General features: G+C 42.6%; 1 protein-coding gene across 22 annotated transcripts in view; it reads right to left on the reverse strand.

Moving 5' to 3' along the window:
- The window catches only part of LOC105931007 (protein tyrosine phosphatase receptor type F), a 280,629-nt gene that overhangs the window by 76,384 nt on the left and 180,232 nt on the right, over positions 1 to 24,013 (reverse strand). For 10 of the 22 annotated variants that reach the window (XM_036138431.1, XM_036138434.1, XM_036138432.1 and 7 more), the window contains 7 exons: positions 23,077 to 23,210; positions 22,379 to 22,523; positions 16,355 to 16,660; positions 14,637 to 14,830; positions 8,278 to 8,304; positions 2,241 to 2,358; positions 219 to 791 (listed from right to left, as the gene is read on the reverse strand). In XM_036138431.1, the coding sequence (XP_035994324.1) occupies positions 219 to 791; positions 2,241 to 2,358; positions 8,278 to 8,304; positions 14,637 to 14,830; positions 16,355 to 16,660; positions 22,379 to 22,523; positions 23,077 to 23,210 (1,497 nt within the window). The remainder of the gene's footprint in view (positions 1 to 218; positions 792 to 2,240; positions 2,359 to 8,277; positions 8,305 to 14,636; positions 14,831 to 16,354; positions 16,661 to 22,378; positions 22,524 to 23,076; positions 23,211 to 24,013) is intronic. The other 12 variants (XM_021319996.2, XM_021320002.2, XM_021319994.2 and 9 more) reach the window with 3 other exon arrangements.

Consider the following 24,013-nt stretch of genomic DNA (forward strand, 5'->3'; position numbering starts at 1 on the left):
TGTGGCGTGTAATGAGATTAGCACTCTGTAAATCAATAAACAGAGCTGCAGTACACAGGCAGAGCGAGATGAGAGAGCCGTGGCACTGACGGGAGACAAAAGTGCTTCTCTGTAGAAGTTACGGAGCCAAGAGACTGCTGACGGACGTAAGCATGACGGTTTTAAGCCCTGATGCCATGTTTTCAAAGCACACAGGAGTTTATGCATAAATGACCCACCGTTGGACATGGTCCTGCTCTGGATGCTGGGGCTGAGGGGTCCGGGGCCCTTGCTGGTGAAAGCCTGCACGCGGATGTCGTAAGTGGTGTCCGGGTTGAGGCCCACGATGGTCAAGTTCGTGTCCATCGTGCGGCTGGTGTTGTCCTGCTGATTGTTTATGTCCCTGTACACCACTAGGTAGTGAGTTATCTTGCCGTTCCTTTCTTTCAGATTCGGGGGCTCCCAGGTGAGCTTCGTGCTCGACTGGGTGAGCCCGGTGACTTTGAGGTTGAGGGGGAACCCTGTGGGCACATCTTCAGGGGTGCTGATCTCCTTCACGTAGGCCTCGCCGGCACCGGCGCGGTTGCGGGCGCTCAGGCGGAAGACGTAGGTGGCTCCTTTGTGCAGCTCGGTGACGGTGTGGTGGTCTTTGGTTTTGCTCAGCTCCAGCGAGGTGAAGGTCTCCTCGTCGGTGCGTTTGTACTGCAGCTGGTAGCCCATCAGCTCCCCCACCATCTCCTTGGGAGGCTGCCACTGGATCAGTGCTGTGTTGCCCATGGTGGTGCTGATCATCATGGTGGGCCTGCCTGGCACTGAAAAAGATGAAAAGATTCAGCGCATTCTAAATTTATATACAAGATGTCCAAAACCACAACTAAAAACTGAGACGTAGAAGAACTCAAACACAATCCGAGATCGTTAAACGGAAGGTCTTGATTGATCCGGATGAATAGTACACGCGGATACAGGCACTTCAGGTAATGATGTGTACAAAAAGTCTTAAAATACCAACCATGTAGGCTTGTGACCCCAAAATGCCACTCTTTGCTTTGGAGATTTTTTTTTTTAACCACCTTCCTTTTCATCCTCTTAAAAGGCGAGATAAACTTGGATCCTCGTCTGGCCTTGTTTGTCACACTTTAAATTATAGTTCTGACTGTTGACACAGGCAACTTTGGAAAGCAGCTGTTTTCTTGTGACAGGACTTTTATTTATAATCTCTAAATTGGCCTTTTTAAAATCTCTAACTAGGTCTCCTGGGCCCTTGGAGGAGAAACAGGCCCAGAGCACAAGCTGCTGTTCCACGCAGTTATCCTTGTTTTAGGCTAAACCCGCTGACAGTGTTGTTTGCCCAACAGCGCCATAGTTCTAGTAAAAGATCCAGAAGCACCGGGGAAATATCACGCATTCACTTTAGTGATGGTGGGAGAGACAATGTTTTTAACCTTTCTTCTTAAAAAACAAAAAACAACAACACTTGGTACATATGGTTGGTATGGCGGCTTGATGACCACAAGATGCCACTATTTAAGCAGCTTTCTATCAGCGCGCATAGGAAATCTAAGGGAGCAGCTGTTTCATTGTAGCTCTTACTTGAAATCCGCCTCACTTTAAAAAAGGTATGTACTCTTCTCTTTCCCATTTTGAAGACTGGCTAAGAAAACTTGACCACTGTGTCAGATCATGTTGTTAACATAGGACGACAGAAACAGTACTGGCTTGTACTGTATTGTTTGTTTTAACTTCTCTTGTTTTTTATGCATTTGTGTGTCTTTACTAACCTTCCTCCCCCTTAATGCTTACACCTTTTAAAAGCCTAACCAGGGACGATCGCTGCAAATTAGCCCATGGCTACAAGCCTTATGTACATGGACATCGGCCACCTGTTTGGTTGCAATGTTTAATTGTACTGTCCCTGTCAAATAACTAAATAAATAAGTCATCAATTACTAAATCAAACATCCAATGGTAAACATTTAAAGTAAAAATAACGTGATTCGTCTTTATTTAATTGTAATTGTAAGCCAACCACGTATAATGACAGTGATGGTAGCCTGTGTTAAATTACGCTGCTGCTATAAAAAAGTTTTATCTCAAGACTTTATATTTTTAATTTTTAAAAATATTATACTGTGGTGCCTGCAAATGACCCCCTTGGTGTCACCAAAAGGTCCCAAACGCCGACTGCAGAGCTTATTTAAGCGGTATGTCTGATCTGTTCTCTTGTTATGCCTGAAAACGTTGATCAAACAGCTGCTAACCTGCCCCAGTGGTGGTGACGACTTTGGCTTTGCTCCGAGCTCCGTCGCCCTTAGTGGTGTAAGCAGCCACGGTGACGGAGTAGGTGGTTTCAGCCAGCAGTCCTCCAATGACGGCTTCCTGTAATACGGTGAAATGACAAGGAATCAGTGAATTCGAGTTAAGGAAACCTTCTCATTGATGAAAATAATGATCAAACGCCCCTCAAAGAGCTTAGACCCATTTAAAGAACACACAGCACCAAAAGAAACCATCATGAGATTAAACCCCCTCCTCCATTTACTTATATTACTCAATAAAATTACCTAAAACAAAAATAAAAAAAAACACACACACACAAACAGGACCAGAAATCTTTCTTGGATAAGAAAAACTCCTACGCCCAACTTGTAAGGCACACGCTGCACCCATTAACCAACAGACCAAATGAACCAGAACATCACCAGTGTGTCAGTGTTCATGCCTGCTGCATGGATAAGCACGGGATTATACCCAGAGGAGCTTAGGATCATCACTGCACTGCGGTTTGTTAAAGCCCAACAACAACCTTCACTTCTTGACTGTTGGAGTGGTGTGGGAAAACTATAAACTAACCCTTTTGGTAAATAAATGTCAGCCCCTTTGAATCATAAAGCTAGAATTTAGTCTCCTCTGGCTGGATGTCCATGCAGCGTATGCACAAAACACAGACACACTTAAGGTGGTTGAATAAATCAGTAAGTCAGCAGTCGGGAACAAACACAGAAAAAAAAAAAACAACAACTGTTATGTGTAACCTGCTGCAGTGCTGGCACTCACTCCACCAGCCTGCATCAGTCGGAATAAAAACACACCCACACTCTGGAATTAAACGCGGTGCGCTTGAACGAAGCCAATATGTAAACAGACAAACAAACAGACACACACACACACACACACACACACCTGATTACGCATCCTCACCAGTAAATACATGCCTGTGCAAATGGCTTAGGTCACTTCTGATTACTTTACATTTTGCTTCCAAATAGCGACGCTGTTATTGTGATATCTTAAAGCGGTAATAATGTTTTTAGGACGCTGGCCTCCCCCTTACACTCATTTACAGCCCAGCACTCTTGGCAACAATATGCTATCTGAACAGCTTTTCCACGAAGTCGTTATGCGAGGACAAAATTGCTGTTTTTAAGTTAAGTACCTTGCCTACATCTAAATTATTCATTAATCGGTGTTTTGCTACTTAAAAACTCAGTCTTTAAGTAACAGACAAATGAGAAATGGAAGCAATTCATTGACTTCTATAGCCAGAGAACTGGAGATGTAGATTTGCAGAGAGCAATTGTGGTTGGTAACTGGAATCTGGCAATTTTCTGCTTAATCGACACTAACAAGACAGTCAGAAACAGAAAAATCTACATTTCTTCCCCATTTGTAAAACAACTAATGTTCCAGCGCTGCCAACGTGATAAAAACAACACTCTTTGGTGTGGAGGCTGTTACTGAGTAAAGAAGACTCCGAGATGTCAGAGGAGATATAGCGATGTAAGCAGGTAAGGTTTTTCTTTTACAATGTGTCTATTATATAATCCAGCTGGGAGAGAGTGAGGGAGAGCAAGAAATCCAGCAGACAACAGGAAGGCTGAATTTTGCTCTATTTTGTCCTTTTCAACTTTTAACCTCCTTCTGTAACCCTTTTTGGACAGTGGTTTTAGTAATACCAGCCACACTTATCTTGCTAATCGCTAAAATAAGATTTTGAAGGAACTTTAAAATGTCGACACCTTAATCACGTTATCTTTGTTTTTTGTTTTTCTATATTTCAAAGTATGATTTAATGCCGGCTTTGCACTGTCTGAGTTTCCTGCAACTGTTAACGACACAAACAACATGATGTTGTTTCTCAAAATAAAATATTACTTGTCTGTAAAAAAAATATTATATACTTGTATTTTCTTGTAGTTCTTAAAAGGAAAGCAGAATCTGCTTGAGTAAATTAGTTTTGGCTGTCAGACACACAACTCTCTGCAGTGCCTTTCTACTTTTAAGGAATAATCACTGACTACATCTGACTGGATTGGTCTCAATGGTACCTGGATTGGAAAGAAAAACACAGAGTAAAGTAAACTGGCATTAACTTTAATGTCTGTAACTAGGTTTGAATCTAAAAATTGTACTAGCCGTGTTGACTTGGGCTCTATAAAACTGGATTTGAGTCTTTTACTGTCTTTTTAAAATGCCCTTAAATGGTTTTTGCTGACTATGAATGAGTAACAAGCAGTCAGTGTGAGAAAAACTTTAAAAGACCTTGAGAAAACTTGGAGAAAGCCAATTAAAAGATTAAAAGAAAATCTAGCAAACATAACAAAAGTATACATATAGACAGACAAAACTGCTGACGAGCACAAACTCAGAAAGAAAGAAATGTCTGCAGCTTAGGTACACAAGCTTGAGTTTTCTGGTTCTGGTTGGAGCCGCTGAGAGGACAACCACAGAGACGCCTACAAGCCTTTCTGCTGAGACCCCTCTAGAATGTCAGATACTTGTAATATTATATGGCCTAGCACTATTGCTGTTTCTCTAGCTAACGAAGTTTTAATTTCCTTAACACAAGAGCATTTAACAGTCTATATAAGCAAGCTCTGTTCAACTGTGCTTTTTACTGCCTTCCTCTTTAAGGGACATTCAGCAAACCCCATGCTAACCTTTAAGAGAGATGGGAGAAAAATGCTAAATTACTGTATAATAAAACCATTTTAACTTTATGGAGGAAGTCTCATTACTTTATTCATACAAAATGGCTTTAACAATCTTGGCTATGGCAGCGGCGGAGATGGCCCCTCCCTCAACACTGGCAAGGTCGACTCAGGTCTGGTAACACTTTTGAAACTCAGCACAAAGTAGAGAAAGCAAAGCTTCAAAGTTTTCCTTCAGAGCAAATGCTTAGAGCAGCACCAAAGGGCATTACAAAGATTATCAAGTTAGAGAAATGGATTCTTTTCTAGGAAGCTCTCTGCCACAATCCTCACTGAAATGGAAAGTGTCAAGAGACAATTAGTGACACAGATATGAGAAATATAATTGCTTCTTTTAGCTAAAAGGCCATATTTGATGTTATATATATTTATATTTATATATATATATATATATATATCTTGTTTTACATTAACTAACACTTTAAAAACCACTTAAAATTTTAATTCCCTGCTAAGCAAGGGTCAGCACGACATGTTGACATTTCTGTTCCAGACATCCGTCTGTGGCGTGTCCCACTGCATTAGCTACCTGGCAAACAGAACGCTAAGCAAACAACAGACGTGTGAAACGGGAGACATCCTCTGACGGCATCCGGCTCGGTGTCTGACAGGTGTTAATCAACGCATTAAAGGCAGAGCGACACGAGCCAAGCCTGACTCATGGCATGTGGCTGCAGGAGGAATCTGTGACCAGGTTTCTGCAGCTTAGCGTTATCGCGTAGAACCAACTGGCTGCACACACCCCGCTGCCTCAGCTATTAAAGGGACAGATTAAAGCACTGGTGTTGAAGCCATTTTACCAGTTTGACAGGCTGAAACTGTTGCAGTTGCAGTTTTCTAATTAAAGACTGCAGTAATCGTCTCGAGTAGGCCCATGGATGTTCACAGGTCTTTTTTTTTTTCTCTCCGAGCTAAGACCGAAAGTCTCTAATGATATAAATATTCTCTCATCAGGTGGACACTTTCTAGTCTGCCATTGGCACTGAATTGCTGTAGGTTATGAATTCAAATCAGGCCCTGTTTAACCATGAATTTCCACACTGTGAGACAATAAAATATTATTTTATTCTATTTCTATTCCTCCCTCCAGCCTAATTTAACTGATCATTAACTTTTTACAAGCACTTAGTTTAAGCTGTTACCAATTATTTTCAAATTGCATACGTTTCTACATTTAACCTATAAGAAAAATAAATATGCATTTATAGAAAAACAGATTACACCTCTTGTCAAAATTTTGAATGAATCAAACAGGCAGTGGTTTTGTTTTGAAAAAGGATAATTGTCCGTAATGACGTAAATAACATCTGCTATGTTTAGGCCTAAATTGCAGTATAGAGTTTGTAGTAAATGGAAACATTTGACTCAAACCTTAATTTAATTAGACACATATTTTTGTTTCTAAATGTGGATCAGTTCCTTTTTTAAGGAACAGTTGGCAACCCTAGCGACAGAGAACATAAGCTCACAAAAGATGTGAGCTTGGCTAACTGTTGGCCGCTAAGGAAGCCAAAGTTAGCATTTGTGTGAGAGCTTTGCGTCTTCCCTAAGCTAAAGGGTTATTTTGTTTAACAGATTCTTTAAAGGAAACCATTTTTACTAGCTAGAAATAAAAAACCACAGGGACAGAGTTTACAGACAAGATACAGATTATTTGTAAGCACTGTGAGAAAGCAACTAGCAAACTGTTAGCTTCTAGCAACACTGAAGCTTTGGAGCATCCAATTGGTGCTGAACAAATAGCTTATTTTATGCTAAGTATTATTTAAAAACAGGATTTTATTTATAAACTCTACTCTATTTAAGAAACATAAGTGAAAAAAAATCTGGATTCTTAATTTTCCCCAAAATATTTCCAAAATCCTTATCTACTGACTGGATGTATCACTTTTTTACCAGTAAAAAAAGAAACAGTCAAGACCAGATACGAATGGCATGACTGGCTAACTATTAGGTGCTAACGATCAGCTTCCTATTACACTAGATTTTTACATCATTTTTACACTATAAATGCTTTAAACACAATGTGTGGTACAATAGATATTTATTTGATTTGTGGAAATAAAAAAAAAAAAAAACAGGATTTTTTTGTTTTACCCAGACTATAGCTAAATTTGCTTCCCTCTTGTGGACGCAATATTGTTTTGTGAGCTGGAGTCTTACACCCTCCAGTTATTATATATTAGTTATTGTGCCAGTTCTGCACAATCGATGCTTCCCAAAATTAAAAAACTAAGTAGGGTCAGATAAAATACAAATCATTTGTAAACATCGGGAGAATACCTGGTTAGCCATTTGCTAAAGAAGCTTGCTAAATTTAATATTAGCTACGGGGCTTCCTACTGGCACTACTCTAAAGGGGTATTTTATATTGTATATCCTCTAAAATACTATACTATGAAATCCTTATTCGATTTGTAAATAGAAACTAAATTTGACCCAAAATATTGATAAAATCTCACATTTTCATGTTCCAATTATTGTGTGGCGTCTCCTCTTGTGAGCTAGATGTATTAGTACACTCCTTCTAAAACCCCTTCCCATGTTTTTCTTGAATGCCTGACTAAGAATAGTAAATGGCTCTGCATTTACAGATATGCCATATGACTTCTAGGAGGTAATAAGCCATAACAAAGAGCTGCATGACAGCCACGGAGCAGAGAGCTGCCATCTAGGCGAATAAAAAGAACATGAAAGGCTGGTGGAAACCTCGGAGATGTGCGGAGCTGATAAAACCCCACGGCTCCTCCCCTCCGATAGACATGTCATCTTGAACGGTGGGGGAAGACAGCAGGTTAGGTGAGCCTGATTAATGTCAGCATCACACTGAGATTGTGACACCCAGCCTTTTGACTGGGGTGTACACTCAGTAGTGGAAAGCACTCCATGCACACGGCACCGCAGGCCTCCAACATTTGCAAGTGCACAACTGGTACTGGTTTGTCTTAAAAAAATGTTGACCTGTACACAATGTTTAGTGGAAATAACACTCCTGCTCTGCAGTTGCAGTCGTGCTGATAAAAAATAACCGTGCACACACACACACATACACACACAGACAATCGCATACAGAGAGAAAAACATTTGGGCAGACGTTTCTGGCTGCGGTTGTGATGGGGTTATGATCTTTCATGAGGATTCACACTGAGTGGATTACAGGCATGGCTTACACAGAAGCAAACACACAGACATGGCCTCGTGATCCAAAACACACTAGCACCCCCAAAAAACTGCAGAGGGGAGAAAAAAAAAAAAAAAAACCTGCCCTGCAAGACAAACCCCAGCAGCACACATGAGGGCTACTCACATGCTCGGTGGACTCTTCAATATTCCACTGATGGGAGAGAAGACAACAGGACAACAGGGCGGGGAGAGAAATGAGTCAGAAACAACACAACAGGCAAGGGAAAAAAAGCACTTGTCTTTTTTTCACTGGCAGATGAATGTAGGTGTCAATAGAGTCATGCTGTGGGAAAAAAAAAACACTCTGATGGAAGAGATGGAGGGAAGGAAAAGAGAAATGAGGGAAAGTTGAGTGGCATGAAATAAATTGGAGATGAGCAAAGAGGAATGGTTGTGGACTTCTTTATTGTTCCTAATGCACTGCCTTGTTTCCCCATTCATCTTTGAAGCCATGGAAATTTAAAGCAACCTCTGTTAGGGTTTGATAGCTGCCTCATTGTGGACATAAACTACACAGAGTCCATGAAGCGCTTCTCTTTCACCTAACGGAGGCAGAGGGAAGAGCATTTATTCATTACATTTCAATATATGTTTCCAAAATGTTCTCCCTGCTCGCTGTGCTCGGCCGAGTAATTCCCGGGGGGGAAGTGAAAGCCCATTTCGGTGCCGCAGGGCTCCGTCAGCGTCGAGCATGAAATCCTATTACCAGTGCCGCTGTGTTAGCCCTGTGACATCAAACCCCGCTGATGCAGAACGCAACGGCTGGTGTTCACCAGCTCAGTCGCTGCAGAGGAGTTCACTGATGGGTGGCCTGGCTGACAACGGGGGCAGGAGAGATGACACTGGTGACACTGATGAGGCACAAACTACAGAAGAGAAAACAGGTTGGGGCGGAGGTGAGGATGCGTGGGCGGCCACTGTATCAGAACTGGGGGAGGAGGGGGGGTAGAAGAGCAGAGGCAAACGGTGGAGGGACTATAGGAGTGGATGAGGGGACTGGTAAGGCCAAAATAACATCAACACATCCAGAATAAGAGTTAAGGGACCATACCTCCCAATTTACAGGTGCCTCAATTTCATGTCCCATTTACGGTCTTTGGTTTTAGACATTTGGTTTTTACATTTTAATATTGACTTTAACTGATTTTAATTCATCTTTGAGAACTACGATAGAAGAGCAGATACAAGTATCAGCATTGCTCTCTCTCACCCTATTGCAGCCAGAATGAACTGCAGTCTCTGGGACATTACACAGATATAGTTTCCCTTGACTAGTTTTATTCTTTACCATTTAATTAAAATTAATTTTATTTATATAGCGCCAATTCACAACACACGTCATCTCAAGGAACTTTCAAAGTCAATTAAATCAAATCATCCAGACAGATTGGTTAAAGGTTTTCCATCTAAGGAAACCCAGCAGATTGCATCGAGTCATTGACAGCATTATGTCCTCCTGGATGAGCGTGCAACAACAACAGACAAGCGCCTGCATTGTGTCGCCAACTTTGCAGCAATCCCTCCCACCAAGCATGCATGTAGCAGCAGTGGAAAGGTAAACTCCCCTGTAACAGGAGGACACCTCCAATGGAAGCCGGCTCCGTGCGAACGGCCATCTGCCACGACCGACTGGCGCTTTGAGAAGAACTCGCTTACTCTAATGGCTGACTGTTCTTCATTCAGTACCATCTTCCACACCAAAGATCATAAATTGGTACCCACTAGCATCCCATTTTGAGCATTTTGATAATTCTCTGTATATTCTACTGATAGTGTTCTACAAGGATAGGTAGTCAAGTGATTACAGTAAATATCTACTAACGAGCAGATAAACGTCATAATCAGTAATGTCTAAGAATCAATTTATCTTTCCATCCTACAATCACTTTATAACCAAGATCAAGTAACTAAAACTCCTTTACTTGAGGCAGAGACTGATTTATCTGATTTACAAAGAATACAACATTCTTTTTTATAAAAGTACCCAAAATTTATGACTTTTTTTAAGTCATACGAACTGAGGAGACACTTCTCAAAATAAAACTAAGTGTGTTTCTCAGTGGTTAGCCATTGGGATTAGGGGAACTCTTACACAGTAAAAAGATATAAGCACTAGCTATTCCTAACTTTAACAATCACACACCAGTGAGTCATAAACTGCAGAGACAATGATCATAATTCATAAAAAAGACAAAATGTTCTCCTGCTTTTTCTCTGCGGATGGTTTTTATTACCAACCTGCTAAGTGACATCAGACATAAGGCCTGTTTGATGTCCCTGTTGTATTGAGCCCACAAACACATGGCACATGAAAGAACCTGCAGCCCTGTGCTCCCCTGACATAGCGGGCCACTAAAAAGTAGCGTTTAAGAGCAGCTGCTGTTTAACTCCACGTCTAACAGTTCTCAACGTTCCTAATTGCTTAATTTGTTTGCCGTCAATTCAGCTCGGTATGTCAACAGAACAGCAAACACATTAAGGTTCACAAGTTGCTATCTCATCTTGGGCTTAATCCCCCCCTTTCAGCTGCCACTGCTTTTGCCTTCTGCCTAAATCCACAGGAGAATTATAAATTATCCTCCATTTATATTTTGAATACCAACACAAGCTGAAAACACATCACTGCTGATAAGCGTCGTTTGTGGAAACGGAGCGGTATAATTTGCAGGCGGGTGAATGCAAATGTGATGACATGGGCTTAGATGTGTGGCTATAAAAATGGGAGCGAGGGGAGAACGAGCGATGTGGAAGAGAAGGTGCTGTCATGATTGATGGAGTGAAACGGGCTGAGGTGCTTCTTTTCGCTTGTGTCCCCCCCCACCCCCCACCCCATCCCCTCCACCCCCAATTTCTATTCAACTCCACTCTGGGGCAGCGAAGGCCGTAGAGGCAGTGAAGCGTCACCTCGCTCGCATAAACTACAAAAATGCATGAGTGGTCAAACCAAATGAACCTGGAAAGTAGTGCTGAATAGAGGCAAACTTGGGCAGAAAGGGAAACTCGGGTAGAAGCACGGAGTGAGGCTAATGGCTTCAAATAGTCAACTCTTTCCAGAGAAAATTTTGGACGCGGCTGCGACGGCGCTGTGATGGAGATGGCCGCGCGGCGTGGACGTTGCCGGCTCAGCTTTGGGTCACTCTCCCAACAGGAGAGCGGCTGCGAAAGGGGTTGATAACATCACACTGTTAACGTGGCCTCTGGTGTAAATTTAGCAGGAAAATGAGGGCGATGTGTGGGCTCCTGCTTGAAAAGCGAAGAAGCGCTTAAAGCACCCACGCACAGGCGAGCTCTCCCAGCTCTCCTCCCAGCGTTTCAGCTAACCCTGAGAAAGGGTGAAAGAGGAGCCAGAAACACGGAGACAAAGAGAATGGTTGGAGGGGGGGGGGGGGGGGGTGATAGTTTCTTTGACAGGATCTGCAATTCAATCACTTGGCTTAAGATTGTGATTGAAGTCTAAGGTGAGGTCGCGGTTGCTTTCAGAGACCTGGAAAATGTGGATTCTGCTTTCCTCCTGGCAGGCCCGCTGCGCTTCCAATTCGGGTGAAAGGGCGGCTATGAAACCGATTTCACGAGTCGTTAAAAAGGGAATTTCTTTGGAGGAATACTTTGGGAATGCGACAACGCCGAGGAAAATTGTTTTCTTCTTTGATTCATCATCAATTACAGGTGTGCGTTCGCAGGATTTGCATGACTCTCAAGATGAGTCACAAAATCCTTTCCGACCGGCTGGAACGCCTACTACGGGGTTGATCGTTGCAGGAAGCATGCCGGCTCATGTTATCGTTGTTGTTGTTGGGGTATGTGAATAGGAAGACGCGTGAAAAAAGGAGGGATTGTTCTGAAACCAGTTGAGCGAGCGAGGATAAGGGGTTGTTGTCTGACTGTGTGGTCTTTAATGACATCTGGGCACGTCCTTGCAGGTCGACTCCTCAACGATGAGTCTGTTGAGATGACTCAACCAAGGGTAACAGACCTTACACGCAAGGATCTGATAATTACTAAGCCAACTTTCAAGCAGAACGGGGGCAAAAGGAGGTCGAACTTAGGAGGAAAAACTCCTGGGTTTGCCAAGGAGAAGGTGTCCTGAACGCAAGGCGAGCACACGGCATCTACACAGAGCGCCGACGTACAGTTTTCATGTTTATCGTGTGCCCCAAATGAGACATGGCAGGGAGTGTTGTACGCATAACAAGTAGGGTCGTGTTCAGTTCAGTTTTCACAATTCGGAGCAAAATCATGCGGAACGTGCCGCCACAGACAGAAAACCCTCGAAGGAAGAGGAGCGACCGCCGCCATGCTTTCCTCCTTTTTCCAGACCAAACGGTGCTGTCCTGGCTGTCGAGCGCTCCCCCTACACAGTCAGATAACAATGAAGTGTCAGCAACAGCTGCCAGAAACAACTGCTGTTCAACAAAGGCTGGCAGATCAGGGCTCACTTTTCGACCAGGTGAGGAGACGCGGCCAATGTGTTGCATGTCAGTCAGACGCATTTATTCTCAGCTATCGCCGGCTAAACTGACTGGGCTTGACTTTACTGTGAGAGAACCACGGAGAAGCTGTTTACACAAAACTCAAATCCAAAAGATCCCGTGGCAATGATTACAAATGAATAAGCCACATAGCAGCAGTTCTGTGAAGTTTACATTAGGGAAAGCCTTTTTTTTTTCTTTTTTTATAAAATGAAAATTAATATCCAACAAAGGCAGTTACTTCCTGGCAGCTAAACCAAGGAGCTGATCATTTCCTCTGATACTACTGACTCCATTTATTTTCAACCGTGGCTCAGAGACCATCCAGGGGGCAAAGCCATTTAAAGAACTATGGCTGCTTTTAGGGTTGCATACAGTTTTACGGTACTCTAACCCTTACAAAGTAGCACTGGACCATTGCTTCTTTGTTTAGCTCAGTGTTTTTCCTGGCCCAGGTCACGGACTGAGTTACTGCTGCCATTAACTTTTACATACTCTCTTTGTTTTTTTCCTTTTCCACAGGAACAGAAACCCATCTGGCTGAGAGTTACTGTGTTTAACCATGTCTCTGTCCAGGACTGGACCACTGATGGGGCTATTGCTACCACTACTTTGGTGTAGTCTGTTTTTCTGTGTCGTAGAAAGCACTCCAAGCCTGTTGTTGTTGTGTTTAGCTGATTCCTTTGCCTGTACAAAAGAAGTGGCTGAACACGGATGTTTGAGAGCAACAGAGAGGTCAGTAAAGCTCTTGAAGGTGCATCAGAACAGCTATAAACCTCCCAGACAACATAAGCTAATGCTAGCTGTTATTAGCTTGACGCGCAGCCCTCTTTGAGCTTCACTACCCAACACTCCACTGCAGGAATACATTCCCCCCCGTTACACAAAACAAATTCCTGGTGAGGACCCTGAATTTGCGCTTTTTTTCCTTCACATAGAAAGGATCTCATACCATACCAGGTTTTGCTGACGCTTTCTTGTTAAAAAGGAGTGGTTTCTTTTCAACTGTTCAAAATGCTAGATCTTTTTGGGGGATTGCGGCAAAGTCCCGATGACTGAATGCAGCCAGTTGGGCTCCAGATAACCTTTTTTCCTTTTTACCAACTAGCATCAAATGATCAGCTGGATTTGACTGTACCACAGTATAACAGTATTTGGTTTGACTAGAACTGTAAGGTAACTGGATCTAAATCTGACTGCCATGGGAATGAACTATGTTGATTATATTTGACTCAATACAATTTAACAGACATAATCTAGACTAAATTGAACTGAAGAAGTTGGTATGAGTGCAGAGGACACTAATTTGAGCCCTGTTCGTCTGATAAAGGCGGCCGAGTTTTGAAGTAAGTAAATCCTAACGTTACAACCAACAAACAACCGGCAGGAGGTTTTTAAGCTGGTTTTATTTTATTTGCAAAATCAGGCAGCTGTGAGAGTTGGGCTTTCATGGCTTAAGGATATTCATGAATCTCCGAGTCCCACTTAAGGATTACAATCTCATCCATCTCATGGTACTGCGCAGCTTTGGGCGATTCACTGCACTTTGCATTAACGTGTAAAGGGGCAGTGTCAGGGAAATAACTTTAATTTATAAACATGGTAACAAGGCGGTGCATATGTATTGGTGTTAGAACTGCACGAGGGGGCTGCATTGATTTCGCTAAGCCACATCCTGATGCTACTAACAGAAAGTATATCCAACAGCTATTACTGTTGAATTTAAGTGGATTTCATTCTGACAGCTAATCCAAAGCTCTGGGAGCAGGGTACCAATTTAGAGTTAAATGTCACATGTGGAAAAAGATTACAGGAAGAGGGGGGAGAAAAAAAAGGGAGGATACTGCAGCAGACAGAAAGAAAGTTCCACGTGTCTCGTCCCGGTGTAGGAGAACCGAAGTGTAAAGAGAGGAGGACAGACGACAGCAGAGCGAGGGAACATCACAGGAAAGGTAGACAGGACAGTGAAGAAGTGGACAAAGAAAGGCAGGGTGAGGGTACGGTGAGCCATTACCTGTGCCTCTGGCAAAGCGACGTCCATGATGTTCGGCTGGCCTCGTGGTTCGCCGTTTTCCAGCCGGGAAAAGATCACTTGGTAGCCCCTGATTTGTCCGTGCTGCTTCACCTGTACGGGGGGCTTCCAGGTGACCCGGATGGCCGTGGAGTTTATGGCCTCGACCTCCAGCTTCCTGGGAGGGGCTCCTGGCACTGGAAACCAAACATTGAGGGGAGGGCAGGGAGACACAGTTCGGATGAAGAGGTTAGACACAGCTCAAAAGGAAAAGATGGAGACCTAACAGTAAAGATATTTTATGATGTGATCTTTAGCTTGGCAGGGTTTATTTTGTCCCTCGAGTCCCTCAAGGCTCCATTCCCAGTCACATTTTAATAAATATCTCAGTGATCCTCCTCATGTTCTACAACAGCTCTGCAAAAACGGACCTAAAAATAAGTAAAATGTTCTTTAAATTTGTGTATCTGTCCTTGATTTGAGCAGGTAAATAAGATTATCTGCCAATGGAATAAGATTTTTGCACTTAAAATAGGAACAATCCATCTCCATCATCTTATTTCAAGTGCAGGATGTCTAATTATCTTTTTTTAGGGGTCAAAATACTCATTCCATTGGCAGATAATCTTATTTACCTGCTCAAATCAGTGCCAATAACACAAATTTTAAGAACATTTTACTTATTTTTAGTTCCGTTTTTGCAGTGAGGTCTTACTGTACTGTAGGTTCAAGAAATAACTTTTATAATCCCGTATCACCCCATGACCACAGTCTGTTTACAGTAAACAGGTCAGTATGGATATGATGCAAATAGGTCAGAATTTCCTCTGATTCAATGGAGAAAAACACATTTGTTTAGCTTCTCATTAATTAATCGCCACACTTTTACCATGTCTTGGGTATTACTTTGTTTTAAGTTGGCAGGTTAACATTGCTTTACAGTTTTGCTATTAAACTTTTTTAATCACTGTCTTTTTATTGAGTTTTCTTTTCCTGTTGTACATACAGTTGTAAATACATTGCTATTATACTTTTAATGAATTTCTTGTAAAATAATTTGAGCTGCCTCGTGTATTAGCGGTGCGACACTTGTCTTGACAACTCTAAAAGCTACAGAAAAAAAACTTTGTCGGGGTGAGCGATATCAGACGTGGCCATAAATCTAATCGTCAGTCACTCCAGAAGTGCCAAGGCTACTGCTTCCCCCCAAAACACCACACAGACCCAACAGCATGTAGTCTAGTCATGTCTGTAGTGCCCTTAATTCCAGTATGAAATTAGCCGTGTTGCAGCAAACTTCAAACACATTAATTATAGACGACTCTCTCCTAGGAGAAGCCGCCCTCTATCACACTGCAAACAAAATGAGAAACGTGTGAGGAAGAAAAAAAAAGGAGAGAGAGAAGAGTGATAGAAAAGAGAGGCGAGATCAGTTCGACTCCTGTTCTTTAGTGTGTGGAGGTGGGGGGGGGGGGGTTGGAAGAAGAGAGAGACAGCGTTCACACAGTACAAGCAGAGGAAAGTGACACAGAACTGAACCCCAGGGAGTGATGAGCGCCAAGATGGAAACGGGAAGAAGAAGAAGGTGATCCCAATCAGCTACCACCGCCACCTCATTACCTCAGAGTTTAGGAACAGGGAAAATGAGCCAACGAGCAGGAGGAGGGTGAAGGAGATTAGTGACAGGCTGCTTCGAGCGAGCGAGCGTCGCGTAAACCTACCATCCTCCTTGGTTCTCATCTTGACCGGGGCACTTTCGGGGCCTGGGCCCACGTCAGTGTGTGCCCTCACCCACACCTCATACTCAGTCCACTTCTCCAGGCCTACCAGCACATGGCTGGTGGCGTCTGCACCGATGTCGGGCACATCGTGCCGCTCCGTGTCCTCTCCCGCCGGAGCCCGGTAGCTGACTGTGTAGCGCACGATGGCACCGTGGCGGCTGTCGGCAGGCGGCGCCACCCAACTCACCTTGAGGCTTGTGGAGGTCAGGCTGACCACGTGAACTTCCTGAGGTGGGGCGGAGGGAGCTGTAGGGTGGGGGGGAGGGAGGGGAGCAAACCACACGAAGGAAGGCCACGGATCAAGCAAACAAAAAAGAAACTAAAAAATGCACACAAAACATGACAAAACTAAGGAAGCTTTTTGCAGGGTATTCAAACAACTTTCAACTGCAGATAGAAGGAAATCATTTGCAGCAATCCAATTCTGATCAATTGCTTAGTATAGAATGCAAATAATCCATGTATTAGTTTGACTTTTGGATATTTATTGCAGAAAAACGATCTACTAGATGCACGTGCCACGTTAATCTCTGACAATTAGCGTGCGTTTTTGCCCCTGGACTCTTCAAAAACACACCATTGCCAGAGTTTGAATGCAAAAAGCTTCCATCCTAAACAGGATGCTACCTCCAGACTGAGAGGTTTGGGTGCAAAAAAAAAAAAGGAAAGAAAAGAAGCTTTTATCGGTCCAATGCTTAAGACGCGTTTGGCGCCACATTTATGCAGGAGGCAATGAAACCACAGGGCGAGGCGGACAGAATATAAGACATGCCAAAAAGTTTACAAGGCCGTGCGTTTTATGAAGACGTAATTTGTCCCTAACCGCCCCCCCGTGCTGCCTCTTGCAGCGCGCGGTGGGAGCAATAAACGGGCCATGGATGTGTGAGCTTGTGAACAAGTGCATGACAGCGTTGACTGGTGTTAACACGCTCATGCAGAAGCTGTGGGCTTCGTTAGAGAGCCTGGCTGCAGCTGAGATGGGCAGTGAGAGACAGTATGCAGCCTTGATTTTTATGATCAATAACACTTAAGGTGGTCTCGGCTAACATCTGGTTTGTTGCCGCTGCCCTTTCGTCAGATTAAGAAAAAGTCGAGGGTTAGGAACAAAATATGAGGCTCTGTCCTTAACAAACAACAGGTGGAGAAGGTGGTCAGAAATGGTGTTAAGGACAACCCTACAGGAAAACCTTTCAGAAAGCTGTAAGGGAGGAGGTTCATCTTGAAACAGTACAATAGAACAAGAGCTGTCATGGAGTGTGTTAGAATGGTCAAAGTCCAGACCTTTGTCCAATTGAGAGTCTGTGGCACCGTTCGCCATTCAGTGACTGAGATGTGCAAAGCTGCATTGCAAAAATAGACCTAAAAATAAGAATTTTTTTCTTGAAATTAAAGTATTTTTCCTTCATTTGAGCAGGTAAATAGGACTATTTGCCAATGGAATAAGATTTTTGCACTTAAAATAGCAACAATTCATCTCCATCATCTTATTTCAAGTGCAGTATGTCTAATTATCTTATTTTAGGGGTAAAAATACTCATTCCATTCGCAAATAATCCTATTTACCTGATCAAATCAAGGGCAAATACATTAATTTCAAGAAAATGTTACTAATTTTTAGTTCTCTTTTTGCAGTGTGGTCAAAAACCTGCAGACTTAATTGTAGCAAATGATGGTTCTGAGTGTCGTCTATGCGTACATGAATGCAGATATTCTCCTTTGCTTATGGATCATAGCTTGTGAAAAAAATTAAAACCAAGAACCCTGTTTTTTCTCACCATTAAACATGGTGAAGGCAGCATCATGGTGCGGGGGATCCAAAAAACACAAAATGTGAAAAAGTCCAGCTGGTATAAACGCTCTTGCAAGCGATTATGTCCAGATTTAAAAATGTCCTCCTCGCTCTGTAAGTTAACATCTAACTTGAAAAATTGTATTATTGAAAGAATTCAAATTAATCTATTCAACAGTTGAAGTGTAAACGTTTAAACTCTCGAGTCTGGAGGTAAAGGCAGAGACCAAACACTGGAAAACTGGAACAAAACTGAAAATAAATTATGACAGCATTCAAATATTTCATGCAACTATCTGCAACTATTCAACCCGATAAAAAAAAATCAGATCTTTAAAAGAATCAAATAACTAAGAGTTTGTTTTTTGCTGCTGTAGTTTAAGCATGCTGGTAAAATAAACTGCGGTCTAACAAACTAATGCCAACACACAAAACTTCATAACAAGAGACGTGAGGATGTGACTGATTTACAAGAGAATAAAAGAACAGCAAAGGCTTCACAGCGACTTATGAATTAATGGAAAAGTAGCAGAGTTAGGACTTTTTTTAAAGATTCTGATTTTGAACTCCTGATCAAAAAATCTGGCAGATCAGAGTGAAGGTGGACCTGAAGAGGACGACATCCAATGGAAACACACACAAAAAAACAAAAACAAAAAAAAAAACGTGGACTGCAGCTAGAATCCAAATATAACAGAGTTCAGAACATGTATTTAAACTTTCAGCAATCTGAATTTTATCAGTTTCTAAAACAATTCAAATGTGAATCTTAATGCCAATATTGATGGTGTAAATAAAACTCCTACAACCTACACGCTCAGCGGCAACCTTTGCACATGAACTGCGGTAAAACAAAATAACCATCCTCGGTTTTTATTTTTTGGCAAAGCGAGGAAATCTGAGCAAGCGCCGCACCTCGATCTATTGATTTTTCAGCTGTGTTAATCACTCTCACATCAATGCTTTCCCATTCAATTTCAGGTCAAGTGTCATGCAGCTGGGTCGAGGCCTCAGCTGAGCCGTGAAACAGGAAAGAAGAAAAAAAAAAAAAAAAAAAAGGGTAAACGGAGCTTTTTATTCTGATGCGTCCTCCTAAAAAAATAATAATGCTGAACGTTTAAAACGCAGCCCTGGATATAATCATTTCTAACCGCCTGTTCACTGCAGAACCTTCCCAGGGCTGCTGGCATGCGTTGAATCGTACCGCTGCATGAAACTCAAATCTGTTCCTCCTGCCTGCTGAAGGCAGAAGGATGTGGACTCGTTACTCGGCTTCTGTTTGTCAGTGTAACTTTAATGCCCCAATAAAAAAAAGATTTCTACGCATCACATCCTTGAGCATGATTTTGGTCAAATTTCACTCATTTAGGGTTATTATGGTGAGCCTTTGGCCAAATAGGTTATTACCATTAATATCTAACTCCAGAATACATTGACATACGGTGAGGTGAAGAGGTAGTACACCCTTACTGATTTATTCTGTGTTTTCTTTTGTTTGTTTTTTTGACCCACTTTAATATTTTTGATTAAACAAATGTCAACATCAGTCACAGATAACCTGCATAAATACAAAATGCAGCTTGCAAGAAGCTTGTTGGGGAACGGTGAGCTTGGTTGTGTTTTTTTGTTCATGGTGGTTGTTTTCACCTTGGAGCTCCCTTCTCTTGTTTTTGTCCGGTCTCATTCTTATGGCCCATTTCTTATCATTTTTTTTTTTTTTTTTTTTTTGACGCATGAAGATTGAATCTAACGGAGGTCAGTGAGGCCTGCGATGCTTTAGATTTTGTTCTGGGCTCTTTTATGATCTCCTGGAGGAGTCCTCCATGCAGTTTTATTGTAAATTGAGTAGATTTAGTCTCAAAGCCTTAGAAATGCTTTGAAATCCTTCAGCCTACTTCGTGTTGACCGACAGGTTCAGTTTGGGTGGAAAATTACATTTTAATATAAGGAGAGCTTGAATTGGATACCTTTTCTTACTTGTTTGAAAACAGCCCTTTGTATTAACTTTGGTTTATCTTTGTTAAATGTTAAAATGTATTTGATAATCAGAAAAGAAGAAAGATTAGAAAATCTATAAGGCGGCAGTGACCATTTTTACAACACTGTAATTCATTTACTGTCCTCTACAGTTCACGTCTGGTAAGATCCTTTAAAGATTGAGAACAGCGGTCAACAGCCAAACATCTCTGCGGCGGCTGAAAGAGGAAAGCAGAATCTAAATGTGCGCACCGGTGCGAATGCACACCAATCAGCAGCCGCTAATTAACGCTACTTCCATGATTAACTTTCATTAATGACCACATTTTGATCACAATCCGCAATTAAACACGTCCGCTGTTGCGTTTGTTTGCTCTCCAAAAGCCGGAGTCTTTGCTCAGCCGGCATCCATCTTTTGTGAAGCAACAAGCTCCGCATTGTAGCGACTCTGGGTTGGTTTCCATTGTTCCGGCTCCAACGGAGCGATGTGTCCTCTTTCCGGTCCACCGCACTCAGTTAGCTATTGGAATCACCTCATATGACTCCAAAAACGTAATTTCATCACTTGTACAGTGTCTCACTGAAGTATTCATAAAGCTTGGACTTTTCTACACTTTGTCACGTTAAAAACCATTTGTAAAAGGAGCACATATTTTTGAAGTGAGAAAAAATGTATGCCTGGTTTACTTTTTTTTTTTTTTTTTTTTTTTTTTTACAAATAAAGTGTAAAAAATATGGTGTCCATCAGTATTCGGCACCCATTACTCTGATATGCACCTGCCAACAGATGAATAACCAGCTGTCCTACTGTATATAATTTAATTTATTGTAGATCATTTCTTGTCAGTATAATTTAGAGCTGCACAATATATTGAATCACAATCTGACATTTCAGCTGCTTTGGATTAAAACTCTGATTTCCAATAATATAATTATCCACTTTGATGGACTTTCACTTCTCTGTATGCCAACCACTGACACATGCTTTCCTAACATCGTGCAGGTCTAGCTGCTTGCAGCAGGATTGCTGTTTTCAATAGGCAGCATAAGAATTGAGAGATTTGGCTGAGGCTCACCTTCCTGCAGGACGACAACCTTAAATTTACAGCCAGACCTACGAGGGAATGGCTTAGATCAAAGCACCGTGAGTTGGGATGGCCTAGTCAAAGTCCAGCCCAGACCTAAATCCAGTTGAGAATATCAATGGGACAACTTGCTACTTGATTTTTCACAGATAATCTCCATCTAATCCGACAGATGTTGAGTCATTAAAAGTAAAAATGTTAGTCTCTAGATGCACAAAACTGGAAGACACACCCCAAAATACGTGAAGCTGCAATAGCAGCGAAAGGTGGGAACTAAAACGTAATGAATTAGGGGGGCTAAATACAAATAAACACCACATATTTCTCTTTTTTTATTCTTAGAATGAGTTTTTAATCCTCCTTTTCCTTCCAATTTGCATATACGAACTACTTCTTGCTTATAAAATCCCAATGCAACACCAAGAAGCTGGCGGTAGTGGTGTGACAAAATAGGAAAAAGTCCAAGGCATATGAATGGTTTTGCAAAGCGCCGTAATTCAGATGATCACAATAACCAATAATGAGCATCTGTTCTGTTCCTCTCAGGGCTGTGTGCAAAACAAGCATGCGGTGCGCACAGCCCTTCTGGGTGAGGCGGTACAAGCACTGTGCCTACACAGCAAATAATAAGAAGACTGGGGGAAAAAAATAAAAAATAAAAACAAGTGTGACATTTTGAATGCTGGCACTGTAAAAGGCACATAATGATATGAGGCAAAGCAACACAGCACGCCTCACAAATGTGGGAACAAGACACACGAAACGTACCTTTGACACAGGGCCTGCCCTCTGCTAGATGGACAGGAGGGTTAGTGCTGGTGACAGAAGGGGAGGTGGTGGAAGCGGGGGAAGCTGACCGGGATGGCTGCACCGTCAGCATTATACGCCGCTCTCAGATTGATTTGACATTCAAGTTGCTCACACTCTCTGTTTTAAGGTCTATAAAACTCACATTTCGCCCCTGACTCTCTCGCTCACTGAGGGGAAACAACCTGAACGTGCTTCAGCCGCCTGGAGGTGACTCTCTGAAATCACCGGGTTAGTGGCTAACAAGCAGAAAAGACAGAGGACAGAGAGACGGCGGCGCGCGCCGAAGAAAAATGGAGCACTTACTGGACTGAGCGGTGCGGGCCTGGATGGGCTGGGTGTAGACGCCCAAACCCATTTCGGAGCGGGCTGCCAGGGAGAAATAGTACATGGTGTCAGGCTTTAAACCGTCCACGGCGTAGGAGCCCGCCGGGTTGAACGTCACGTGTTTCTGGAGGGTTCGGACGTGGAGAGAGAAAAGCAAAACACGAAAACAATCAGTAAAAAGAAGAGATGGCGCGGCACGAGTCTGTTCATGTGCTCCGCAATAACACGATGATATAATCTCCCACTGAAATGCAAGCGGTCATACATGAATGCAGAGGGGAGAGTAGAACCAACTTGTTCCCAAAACAAGAAGCCCCTCCAGCTTCAAATTAGTTCAGTCTAAAAAAAACAAAAACAAAAAAATAAAAAATGGCCACAACAGAAGTGAGTAAGAGTGCAGATTGTGTCCACGTTAGGTCTTTCTCATCAGCTGGGGAGCTGACTACATTACTACAATAACACCGCCTCAGCTGACACGCTGTATGCAGAGGGCTTGCATCATGAAGAGTAAGACTCGTCTGCAGTTTCACTGTGGAAAACGAGAAAAATTCAGCAGCGGCAGACAAACAGACAGACAGACAGACAGAGAGACAGACAGAGAGGGAGCTAGCTGAGCCGCTGTGCCGCAGAGATAATCATGACATGGAGCAGTGTGAACTCTGTGTTCTTGTTCCAACCTTGCTGTCTGTGCCGGCCTCCCAGTACTGCAGCTCGTACTTGGTGATTTGGTCCTGGACGGGCCAGAGCCATGTCAGCGAGATCCGGGTGTCGAGCTCGGCTTCGGCCTCGAAACTGGACGGCTGGGCGGGAACTGGTCAGAGCAAATAGGCGGACAGGCTTACGAAAGGTTTCACTTTGTCACGTACAACATCACATTTTTAACGCATTTTCTTGGGATTTTATGTCATAGACAAACAAGTTTATTATGAAGTGAAAGTAATTTATATGTTTTTTCATAAAACGGATCCGGAGGTGTGTGTGTGTGTGTGTGTGTGTGCTACATCGTCCCCCAAGTGAAACGACGAGATTTCGCTGAAATTACAGCAGCGGCTCTTTTGGGGTATGTGTCCAACAGCTTTGCACATTCAGAGACTTTTCTTTTCAAATAACACACAAAAAAAAATCTGACTGAAATTAGATGAGGAGCACCTGTGAACATCAATGTTCAAGTCTTGCCACAGATTTTAATCAGATCTAGGTCCGGGTCACTCTAATGCATACATCAGTTTTTATCTAAACTCCTTCCTTTGTAGCTCTGGTTGTACGTTTGGGGTTGTCGACCTTCTGGAAGGTGAACCTTCGCTCCAGTCTCCAGTCTTTTGCATCCTCCGATAGGTTTTTTTCCAGTATTGTCCAGCATATTGGACAATACTATATACTATAGTATATTTATTTGGGGCATTGACAAACTTCGGGTTGTAGTCTAACTCATCACAGGTCCGAGTTGCGGCCCGTGGACTTTCCCCTCACTCCCACACTGCAAAAACAGAACTAGAAATAAGTAAAATGTTCTTAAAATTTGTGCATTTTTCCTTGATTTAAGCAGAAAAATAAGACTATTTGCCAATGGAATAAGATTTTTGCACTTAAAATAGGAACAATTCATCTCCTTCA

The sequence above is a fragment of the Fundulus heteroclitus genome, chromosome 6 (assembly GCF_011125445.2).
Source record: "Fundulus heteroclitus isolate FHET01 chromosome 6, MU-UCD_Fhet_4.1, whole genome shotgun sequence".
Lineage (NCBI taxonomy): Eukaryota > Metazoa > Chordata > Actinopteri > Cyprinodontiformes > Fundulidae > Fundulus > Fundulus heteroclitus.